Source organism: Cucurbita moschata, unplaced genomic scaffold (assembly GCF_002738365.1).
Source record: "Cucurbita moschata cultivar Rifu unplaced genomic scaffold, Cmos_1.0 Cmo_Scf00047, whole genome shotgun sequence".
NCBI lineage: Eukaryota > Viridiplantae > Streptophyta > Magnoliopsida > Cucurbitales > Cucurbitaceae > Cucurbita > Cucurbita moschata.
In genome coordinates this window covers 715,337-727,025 of record NW_019268563.1, presented here as the reverse complement: position 1 = coordinate 727,025, position 11,689 = coordinate 715,337, and the positions used below count along the sequence as shown (strand labels likewise).

Below are 11,689 nucleotides of genomic sequence, written 5' to 3'. Positions count from 1 at the left end.
TAAATTTATTTAATGGTTTAAATAAATGTCCTTCCTAATCTCTATCAATTCTCCATATTGTGTCACTAATTAGCTCTCTACTTGATAGGCCCATCGACACCAAAATTAATATTCCAAAACCATGACATGAGACGTGGGCTTTGCTTCACCTTATAATAAGGTTTATGTGGTGGAGAGTATGGAGGAGGAGAATAATTAGTGACCACGTCTCTCCATTTTGTTGTAAAATTTTATGGATCATTGATTATCGATTGGAGATAATAGCAATACACGTTTTTCTCCTTCTAATTATTTCAAAATGAGAACATTAATGTATAAAAGGAATTGAGAAAGATATGTTTGCTCACAATATGACAATGGGTCTTCTCCATCTTCCTCTTCTTTCCTCCCTCTCTACTCTTACCTCTTCACGAAATCTTTCTTTTCCTCGTAACTTTTACGTGTCTTTCCAAATGAATAAGCGATCGACTGTCGATACAAAAGTTTATAATACTTCTGTTGTTCGGCGGTCTGCAAATTACCAACCTTCTATATGGAAGCATGAGTTTGTTGAATCGCTAACGAGTGAATTCACGGTAATGTGTCGATATAATTTAGTTTGTATATTATGAATATGTTTTCTCGAATTATTTTTCACCTAAACGGACAACAAAGTCATTATTTAATTTCAGGGAGAGAAGAGTTTAAATAGAAGAGATATGCTAAAAAGAAGAGTGAAAATGATGTTGAACAAAGAATTATTATTGGATGGAGATAGTTTGAGACAATTGGAGCTAGTCGACAAGCTACAAAGATTGGGATTGTCATATCATTTCCAAATAGAAATAAATCAAATCTTAGAGAATATGAATGAAAAGTTTGAGAATGGAAAGGATTTAGAGTGGAACAACAACTTATATGCCACAGCTCTTCATTTTAGGATTTTAAGGCAACATGGCTATTATATTCCCGAAGGTAACCCATTTCGTTTTTAAACTCAATTTTGTTGTCATATAGCATCCAAATAATGTTTTTAATTGATTACATGCAGAGGTCTTTGAGAAGTTTAAGGATGAGTTAGAAAGTTTTAATAGTATTTGTGATGAGAAAGCTAAGAGAATGTTATCCTTATACGAAGCTTCCTTTTTAGCAATGGAAGGTGAATCATTTTTTGATAATGCAAGACATTTTGCCATTCAACATCTATCAAAATACCTTAAATCGAGTGATGATGAAATAATTTGTTCTATGGTAAGACATGCTCTTGAACTCCCACTTCATTGGAGAATGCCAAGATTGGAGGCTAGATGGTTCATCGATTTGTATCGAAGAAAACCCGAACCAAACCCTAAGTTGTTGGATTTGGCCACGTTAGAGTTCAATATTGTCCAATCCACACATCAAGATGACCTGAAATATGCCTCTAGGTAATAAGCAAGTTTAATTGTCCATTTGAAATGATTTTTTGTTTTTACAAGAAAATATAATTTAGAAAGTCTTTCCATTGAATATATTGTAATGATTATTTTGGCATGTACGTAGGTGGTGGAAGAGCACTGAGCTCGGAGAAAAACTCGACTTTGCAAGAGATAGATTGATGACAAATTTCTTTTGGTCTGTGGGAATGGGATGCAAACCTCATCTCGGATATTTTAGAAGAATGTCTACAAAAATTGGTTCGTTAATAACAATAATTGACGATGTTTATGATGTGTATGGAACTTTAGATGAACTTGAACTCTTCACCAATGTTGTCGAGAGGTAATTTCTAACCACTAAGTCGAACCAAATTTAACCAAAAAAAAATGATAAAGGTTTATAAAGATAAGTCATATGTGTTCAAAGTTGTCATAATTAATAAAATAAGGTTTGTGATTATATGATGATACCTTTAGATGGGACATTTCTGCCGGTGATTCATTGCCTAACTACATGAAAATATGTTTTATTGCTCTCCACAACACAATCAACTATATGACTTTCGATGCTGTTAAGAATCATGGAGTCAATGTCATTCAATATTTAAGAAAAATGGTAAAAAAAATTTATTCGATTTAATTTTATGCTAATCCAAAATTTCGATAATCTTATCAAATCCTAACTCTTTAGCATTTAAAATGTTGTAGTGGGTAGATTTATGCAAAACGTTCTTGATAGAGGCAAGATGGCAATACACCAATTATAAGCCAACATTCCAAGAGTATTTAGACAATGCATGGATTTCAGTATCCGGATCTCTTCTTCTCGTTCATGCTTATGCCTTTGCCACAGACTCAATAATGAAAGAAGATTTGGAATACTTGGAAGACTATCCTGATCTTATTCGACATTCATCCATGATCTTTCGTCTTACCAATGACTTAGCTTCATCATCGGTATTTCTCTTAAAATAAAATTCTTCATGCTATTAATTTCCTAATTTTCGATCATGTGGACGAATAACACTAATTATGAAAATTTTCTAATTCATAGGATGAAGCAGAGAGAGGTGAAGTTGCTAAGTCTCTCCAATGTTACATGAATGACACAGGTGCCTCTGAACATGAAGCACGAAGATATATAAAGGATTTGATTATCCAGTCGTGGAAGAAATTGAATAAAATTCAAATGTTGAATTATTCACCAATTATCTCTAAAGATTTCATTGAAATTTCTTTAAATCTCGCTAGAATTTCGCACACAGTCTACCAACATAGAGATGGACACACTCTGGAAGATCAAGAGACCAAGGATCGTGTCTCATCTTTATTCATCAAGCCTACATAGATTCATACAAATTAATAACAAATATTATATATTATTTAATGAATGGTTATTTGGTAAATTTATGGAGAGTAACTATTATGAAATTTGATTTAAAGATATATTTGGAATATTTTAGTTTTTTTTTTTTTTTTTTTTTTTTTTTTTTTTTTTTTTTTTTTTGTAATTATAATTAGTTAGGAAAAGTATTTTATATATGGAGTATTTGTTAATATTTTTTTCCCTCATTTTTAGAACTTGGTTGGTAGTATATTTTCTCTACACATTTTAATAGTTCTGTCCCAGTTACACATTTTAGTAGTTCTGTCCCGATTAGGAGTTAGTTGGTAGCTTGTATCTTCTATAGGAGGAGAATGGAAGCTTTGGGATTTGATTTTGTAGCTTGTATCCTATTTAGAAATAGGAAGACAATGAAAGCTCTGAGATTTGATTTTGGTGAAAAACACTGTGATCTGTTTCTCATTAGATTTACTTATTTAAATAACAATTCTATGCTGAAACATCCCAAATGGCCAGCTAAAAATATGGCAATTATGTCAAATAGTCCAAAGAAAAGATTCAACTAACTAATTTGAGTAAAAACGTGAAAAAACTATAAAACTATCGGTGGTATATCTTTCTTATTATTTGAACTCCGATCTTTGAACGTAGTTCCTCAAATTTTACCCGCGTCAGAGACTTGGTGAAGATATCTTCAAGCTGTTTCTCTGTTCGGATGAAGTCAATCTTGATAAGTCCCCGATCTGCACACTCCCAGATGTAATGGAACCTGATCTCTATGTGCTTGCTCCGGTCGTGCAAAACTAGATTTTTGATCAGGGAGATCGTAGCTTTGTTGTCCACGTATAGCATTGGTGGATCGCTTTCTCTTCCGATAAGTTCTTCCATCAGCTGCGCAAGCCAGACCCCCTTGTGTGTCTGCCGTCTAAGCGGCGGTGTACTCTGCTTCACAAGAAGACAGAACAACTACCTTTTGTTTAGTTGATTGCTAGTAGATCACGCCGCCTGAGAGGAACTAAATCATCCCGCTGTAGCCAACCAGTTCAAGCTTCTCCTTTCCTCCCTGCACAGTATCTCACACCCCAACCTCTGGTTCTGGCCACATAATGCAGGATGCGCTTGACAACCACAAGATACTCCTCCCTAAGTGCTTCCTTAAACCTACTCATGTATCCAATGGCGTGTGTTTACCAGATAGCACAGGCTTTCGACAATGCTGCAGTAATTGGTGGCGTCGACTGTCGTCGTAGTGCCGTCCTTCCTTAGCTAGAGTCGGGCCTCCATTGGCATCCTTGTAGGGTTACTGTTTGCTAGTCCAGCTGTGTCCAGCAGCTTCTTTGCGTACGCACCTTGACAGATGGTGATGCCGGCAGTACTCTCTTGCACTTCAATGCCGAGGTAGTAGCTGAGCACGTTGAGATCGCTCATCTTGAACTTCAGCGACACCAGAATACTGTCGAGCTTCGTGTTCCAAGCTCGTGGTGCTTGTCGAAGCCCGTAGAGTGCCTTATGCAGGTGCAATACCTTGCCGGGGTTGTCGTTGTCAAGGAAGCCAGGTGGTTAACGGTCTCCTTTGTTAGGATCGATACCAGTTGTTAGCTCTGATACCAATTGTTATGATCGCTCAACAACGCACACACTCGATCAAGATGTACACAAAGAATAGGAGAGAGAAAATACAAGGAGAAATATTGGCTAAAGGTTTTATATCGATGACTTCATGTATTGTACAACAACAGAGAATATAGAGAATGAAGAAAAGTACATTTTTAGAGCATTGCCTAATGGTTATATATATGGTTCAATTTACTAAATATAGCTTCCAAAGATTTAAACCTACGAGATATAATCTAACAAATATATCTCTATCAAATCTTTATCAAATCTTTATCAAATCTTTATCAAATATCTACCATATATATCTCTATCATATCTTTACGAAATATCTTCCAAATATATCTATATCAAATCTAGGCATCAGGCTCCATATCCCAACATCCTTCATCTCTCTGTTGAGGAAAGTGGACTTCACGTCCATGTGGCGGACCTCCTAAGAGAAATGTGTCGTAATCGCCAGGAACAGGCGAACGAATTCCAACCTTACCATCAACGCGAATACCTCTTCGAAGTCCACTCCTTGCTTCTCGACGTAGCCTTTCGCCACCAGACGGGCCTTGTGCTTCACAACTTTTCCCTTTTCGTTATGTTGGGGGAGGGGGGGAGTAGGGCGCCGTTAGGTGCCGCTGCATGCTGAGGTCATCGCAGTACTCGCTGAAACTCGCCGAGGTGAATTCTCCACCTCAGTCCGCGCGCGTCACAATCGCACTTTGATGGAAGCGGACTTGAGATTGTGCGGCATTCACTTCTCAGCAACAAGTGAGTTAAGCCTATTCGTTCTTGCGTCGCCTACGGCCAAGCGACGTATGCTAGAGCCTCTTACCCCGATTCAAGAAGAAAGTTTTAGAAAACGGGGCAGAGAGATTTTGAAAGAGAGATTTTGAGAGAGAATTTTGAAAGCAAGATTTAAGAAATTGAAATTGGTGTAATATGGGAATGTAAGCAAAAGGCAACAACAACGGCTTACTGCATATAACTATCAAGTAGGGAGAAGTTGACAACTAGTCATATCCCCCTATAGTACATTTTGAACCATTTTATGTCGTGCAGTCCTAGACATGAATTTTCTGAAATGTCATACTCCTTCGAAATGCAAAAGTAAAACACTACAACATCGAAAGACATAAAGGGTTTGACTTGTCATGGGCATGCGGCCATGGGCAACACGCCTAGACGAGCATGACCGTGACATCCTCCCCCACCTAATTGGTTGACGTCTCTTTCAACCAACTATTTTCAAACCTTGCGATGTGGGTGACCCCCACCTAATTGGGGCGTTTTTCAGGCCAAAGGGAATCACCAGGAACTCAAAAGCCCCGTATCTTGTTATACATGTAGTCTTGGGCTCGTCCCCTTCGGCGATACGTACTTGGTAGTACCCTGATCGTAAGTCTAGTTTCGTGAAGAATTTGGCCCCGTGAAGCTGGTCTAACAAGTCAGATATTATCGGTAGTGGGTATTTGTTGCGTACAGTCACCTTGTTTAAGGCTCTATAGTCTATGCACTAACGCAACATCCCACCCTTCTTTTTCTGAAATAGTATGGGTGTAACGCCCCTAATTTTCTTTAACCTAATTAGTGACGTCACTCATGCATACTTATCTCATTAAGCAGAAGCTCATCATAAATAACCTTGAAAACAAAACGAAGTCTTTCATAAACCTTCATAAATCCAAAATAGCTTATCTCCAAAAAAATAAACTCTCAATAACTGAATTTTAAAAAATGAATCTAAATAAAGCAATATTCAATGTTGTAACTTAAAACAGTCCAATAAAGGTAAACTCCAAAAAAAATATCCCATCTCTAACTTCCATGGTGGCCTCAGCTCCGCCGTCAACCGTACATTGACGCCTTGCCTTTACTTGAAAAATGTAGGTAGCACGTGGCTTGAGTATTTTATGAAATACTCAGTTGGGGTTAGGAATGCAAACACATGCAACATATGAGTGAGACCTAACTTTTCATAAACTTTTCATAGCCTTGGGCGCTTTTCTATTCCGGGTAGGGTTGGATGTGTGGTACTCCTTCACACATGGCCCATGTACGTGTACATGAACCCACCAGGCGAGCTCGTAAACATACCCCCTGGGCCTGACTTGGTCGGGCAAAACGTGTTACACGTAGCCGGACACCATAGAACAGAAAAGGCCCACATGATATCATGGCAAACATAAATATCATATTTCATTCTTTCGTATCATAAAGGGGAAGAATCCCGATGCACGTGACATACATATATGCATGAGGTCCCTTAACTTATCTAATATGGCATTACATAAGCAGTGCTAACATCACATATACGTTTCTTACATTACATGGCATCACACATGACTTACATTACATGGCATATTACATAACATGAAAGTACATTCTAGTTGCATAAACATCTCATGACATGACTCGATAATTCTACATGTATCTATGGCATCGATCAACATATTCATGGCATATAATACTAACATCTCATTCGTAACTTCACATAACATAAACAGTCAACAGTCAACATGATTCATACATCATATAACTTACACAATCTACAGTCAACACAATCTATACATCACATAATCATATCACATAAATATGGTGCATGTAGGGGCCATAGAGCACGCACCATCATACAACACGTAGTAAATCAACTCCAACAGTAAGGTCACTTACCTCGATGGTCTTGGTTGAAGTCACTCACAACGAGCGAATCCCAGCGGTTAAATATGTCCTATGATAACCACATAAAAACTTAGAACCTTTCATAACATACCCTAGCTAAACCTCATGCTATTTATCAAAATAAACCCCTGACCTAATCTGTCTTTAACGTTTAGAAATCATACTGACCTCGGATGGTAAAACTAAGGGCAGAAACTGCTTCGGAAGGGCCAAAAACCTTAGAATCGATTTATTATAGTGATACCTTGCCGCTAAGCCTAGTTGTCGAGCCGGCCAACTAAGCCGCCAAGTCAAGCTGCGGGAATTGACAGAACCGAGCCGATTTCATATACGTGCGATCCGAGCCGCATTGTGTACGCGTGCGAAGCTGCCGGAGCTATTGAGTGTGCATCTGCGGCTCGACTCGATTCCAAAGACCTCGCCTTCCTTACCCGACAAGCGAAAAAACCCTAGTTTTAGCCTCCTCGATTCCAGCGACACGCCGACGATCCCACAACGTCCTCAACACCGATTTTCGACGGTCAACCTTCTTTGACACAATGATCCCAACATCAATGCCTTACTTCTACTCGATTCTTCCTCCGAAAGCAACCCCAACATTCCGGAGGAAAGTTTGGAGAAAAATGGTTTTTCAAGGGATGTAAAAGGTTGGGCATAGGAATATAAAACTAATCTCAAGACATTTACAAATAGGCATTCTAGGGTTTTAGAATAAGGAAATTTGGAGAAATAAGATTTCTATTAGGTAAAATAAGAGTTTCTCAGGAAATCCCTCGATTTCCCGGGGAGATTACATTTAATTATTTATTCTATTTTTATTTGGTTTTATTTTTATTCCAGAAACCCGATTCTTTACCATTTCCATTAAGGTAATAACTTCCTGGTTTAAAATTGCACCTTTCCGGGCGAGAATAAATGCATAACATGATATGTCATTTATAAAAATAAAATCTTAACAAATAAGGCAAAAATGAAAAATTTGAATCGTTACAACGGGGGCTCCGTAGGGTGCCTTTGCGAAGCGGATGAATCCTGCCGTCAAAAACTTATCTAAGTGTTTCTTCAATTCGACTAGCTCAAGGGGAGCCATCCGATATGCGTTCTTCAATGGGGGCCCCGAAGAGGAGTTCAATTTTGTGATCGATGCCTCGACGAGGTGGTAATGTTTGTGGTAATCTCTCTGGCATTACGTCGGCATAACTGTCTATTACATCCTTGATTTCGCTTGGTATAGTTTTCTCAGTGTTCACTTCTTCTATCGGGGATATAGCCATAAATGTGGGTTCCTCTTATTAAATAAAAGCTATGGTCCTCCCTAAATTTAGTTAAATTGTTTTGACCTTTCAAAGTTCTAAATTCACGCTAATGGAAGAGCGTAAATTTGGCCGACCATTTTTGGCTAACTTTGGGCGAAGTTTTAGCCCACTCTTTCTATTTTTGTAATTATGTTTATTATTTAAAGAATTCAACTAATGAGAAATAAAACATCCCTCTCTCTTTTTACTTTCCGCTATTATTTCTTCGAAGGAACATTCTTCGTCGTTTGTTTTTCGTCGTATTTTGCCAGAGTCAACAAGTGGTATCAGAGCCAGGATGAAGTGATCGGTGGTATATCATTACAGAAGAGCCAATCTTATCAACAATCAAGTTGAATAGCTCAAATGATTAGAGCGTCGACCTAATAACACATAGGTCTCAGGTTCGAGTAGAAGAAAATGCAAAGCGTGAAAATACAAACCGTCTTTACATCCTGGAGTTAGAGATAGAGCAGCCTATAAGCCTCTCGACCCATTTTCCTGCTCTAGAAAAGCTATAGAAGGCGGATATGGTGCACGGTTTGTTGGCAATCAAAAAGGCGTGAAGAAGCTGTGCGACGGGTGCCTCATCAGCAAACAGAGGCGCACACCCTTTCCGTCTCGGACATCCTCTACCGTGCCGATAAGCCGTTAGAGCTTGTACACGGCGATATCTTCGGCGGTAAGAGTCTCTTCTTCTTGTTAGTCGATGACAAAAGCCGCTTCATGTGGCGGTTAAGGCGGTTAAGCGCATTAAAGTTCGAGCGGATGCCGAATGTGAGAAGAATATGTGAGTGCTGCGCATGACCGAGGCAGAGAATTCACCTCGGCAAGTTTTGGTAAGTACTGCGACGAGTTCGGCATACAACGGCACCTAACGGCGCCCTACTCCCCCCAACAGAAAGAACGGAGTGGTGGAGCGCCAAAATCAGACCATCGTCGGGACAGCGAGGTCATTGTTGGTGACGGCCGGGATGCCTGGGAGATTCTGGGGAGAGGCGGTAATGACAGCCGTCTATCAATCGGTCACCAACCCGGAGCCTCGACGGGAAAACGCCATATGAGGCCTGGTACAACAAAAAGCCAGCGGTACATCATTTTCGCGTGTTCGGCTGCGTCGCATACATGAAGGTAACGCGTCCCCACCTCATCAAGCTCGATCCTAGGGGGCTAAAGGTTGTCTTCATCGGCTATGAACCCGGGAGTAAGACGTACAACTCTATGATCCTGTAGGGGGGTGAGCTCACGTGTCTCGCGACGTTGTCTTTGACGAAAGCACCTTCTAGCAGTAGAATGACGTGATCGAGGCAGACCTTAATCCAAATCAATTCACGGTGGAGTACCTCATCACCGAGCCGGAAGAAGGAGGAGCCCAGCATCAGGAGCCGCCGTCACCGCCGCCAGCAGGTGCACCCCATGAACTAGTGGAATTCGCAACACCACGGACTGCAGATTCGATGCTAGATGCCGATCACGATGCTGATCTGGAGGCCAGGTACCGGAGGATGGACGACCTAGTGGGAAGAGGTGAACCACCTAGACTAGCAGCGCGCGAGCTCGAAGAAGTGGCCGAACTGCATGCCATCAGTGCAGATGAACCGAATACCTTCGCCGAAGTAGAAAGGAACCCGTGCTGACTGAAGGCGATGTAGGAGGAGATGACATCCATCACCGAGAACCAGACATGGAGTCTGGAGGATATGCCGCCGGGACACAGAGCCATAGGGCTCAAATGAGTCTTCAACCTGAAGCGCAACGAAAAGGGAGAAGTTGTGAAGCACAAGGCTCGTCTGGTGGTGAAGGGCTACATCCAGAAGCAAGGAGTGGACTTCGAAGAGATATTTGCACTGGTGGCAAGGTTAGAATCCGTCCGCCTTTTGCTGGAAATTGCGGCACATTTCTCTTGGGAGGTCCACCATATGGACGTGAAGTCTGCTTTCCTTAACGGAGAGGCTGAAGGAGACCGTTTACGTCCGACAACCACCTGGCTTCCTAGACAACGACAACCCGGGTAAGGTACTACACCTGCACAACGCACTCTATGGGCTTCGACAAGTACCACGAGCCTGGAACGCGAAGCTCGACAGTACCCTACTGTCACTGAATTTCAAGCGTTGTGCCTCTGTGCATGACATGTACATGCACGGCAACGACGAGCAGTACTTATCGTGGGAGTGTACGTTGACGACCTCATAATCACTGGAGGCGACATGGAAGTCCTCGGAAGATTCAAGAGGGAGATGTCAAAGAACTTCAAGATGAGCGATCTCGGCGTACTCAGCTACTACCTCGGCATCGAAGTGCAATAGAGTACTGCCGGCATCACCATCTGTCAAAGTGCGTACACAAAGAAGCTGTTGGATACTGTTGGGCTAGCAGACAGTAACCCTACAAGGACGCCAATGGAGGCCCGACTCCAGCTGAGGAAGGATGACACTATGACGATAGTCGACTCCACCAATTACCGCAGCATTGTCGGGAGTCTACGCTATCTGGTAAACACTCGTTCTGATCTTGCTTATTCTGTTGGATATGTAAGTAGGTTTATGGAAGCACCTAGGGAGGAGCATCTAGTGGCTGTCAAGCGCATCCTGCGCTATGTAGCCGGAACTAGAGGCTGGGGTGTAAGATACTGCGCAGGGAGGGGAAAGGGGAAACTCAAGCTAGTCGACTATAGTGATAGTGACATGGCCGGTGACGTTGATAATCGTAAGAGCACCAGCGGAATGATCCACTTCCTCTCAGGCGGCGCGATCTGCTGGCAATCAACAAAACAAAAGGTAGTTGCTTTGTCTTCCTGCGAAGCAGAATACATCGCCGCTTCGATGGCAGCAACACAGGGGGTCTGGCTTGCGCGACTAATGGAAGAACTCATCGGGAGAGAAAGCGATCCACCAATGTTATACGTGGACAACAAAGCTACGATCTCCCTGATCAAAAATCCAGTTTTGCACGACCGGAGCAAGCACATAGAAATCAAATTCCACTACATTCGAGAATGTGCAGATCGAGGGCTCATCAAGATTGATTTCATCCGAACAGAGAAATAACTTGGAGACATTTTCACCAAGTCCCTGGCGCGGGTAAAATTTGAAGAACTACGCTCAAAGATCGGAGTTCAAATAATAAGGTAGATATAGCACAACTTTTAGGAGGAGATTATTAAATAAAAGCTAATGGAAGAGCGTAAATTTGGCCGGCCATTTTTGGCTAACTTTGGGCGAAGTTTTAGCCCACTCTTTCTATTTTTGTAATTATATTTTTTATTTAAAGAATTCAACTGATGAGAAATAAAACATCGGGTCTTCAACAAAAATTCTCTCCCTCTCTCTTTTTACTTTCCGCTATTATTTCTTCGAAGGAAC

General features: G+C 41.1%; 1 protein-coding gene across 1 annotated transcript; it reads left to right on the top strand.

Annotated features, from left to right (window-relative positions):
• Positions 1-350: 350 nt before the first annotated feature.
• On the top strand, positions 351-4,341 carry LOC111434924 (terpene synthase 10-like). Its single transcript, XM_023072248.1, has 9 exons — positions 351-575; positions 672-954; positions 1,031-1,406; positions 1,522-1,740; positions 1,875-2,013; positions 2,106-2,354; positions 2,452-2,740; positions 3,612-3,654; positions 4,062-4,341. The coding sequence occupies exons 1-9, from the start codon at positions 351-353 to the stop codon at positions 4,339-4,341; spliced, it is 2,103 nt and encodes a 700-aa protein (XP_022928016.1).
• Positions 4,342-11,689: the final 7,348 nt, after the last annotated feature.

Excerpts from the sequence above, each read along its gene's own strand:
- LOC111434924 (XM_023072248.1), top strand. The coding sequence starts at position 351 with ATGACAATGGGTCTTCTCCATCTTCCTCTTCTTTCCTCCCTCTCTACT. Across the intron at positions 576-671 it reads CGCTAACGAGTGAATTCACG|GGAGAGAAGAGTTTAAATAG; the intron begins GTAATGTGTCGA and ends ATTTAATTTCAG. Across the intron at positions 1,741-1,874 it reads TTCACCAATGTTGTCGAGAG|ATGGGACATTTCTGCCGGTG; the intron begins GTAATTTCTAAC and ends TGATACCTTTAG.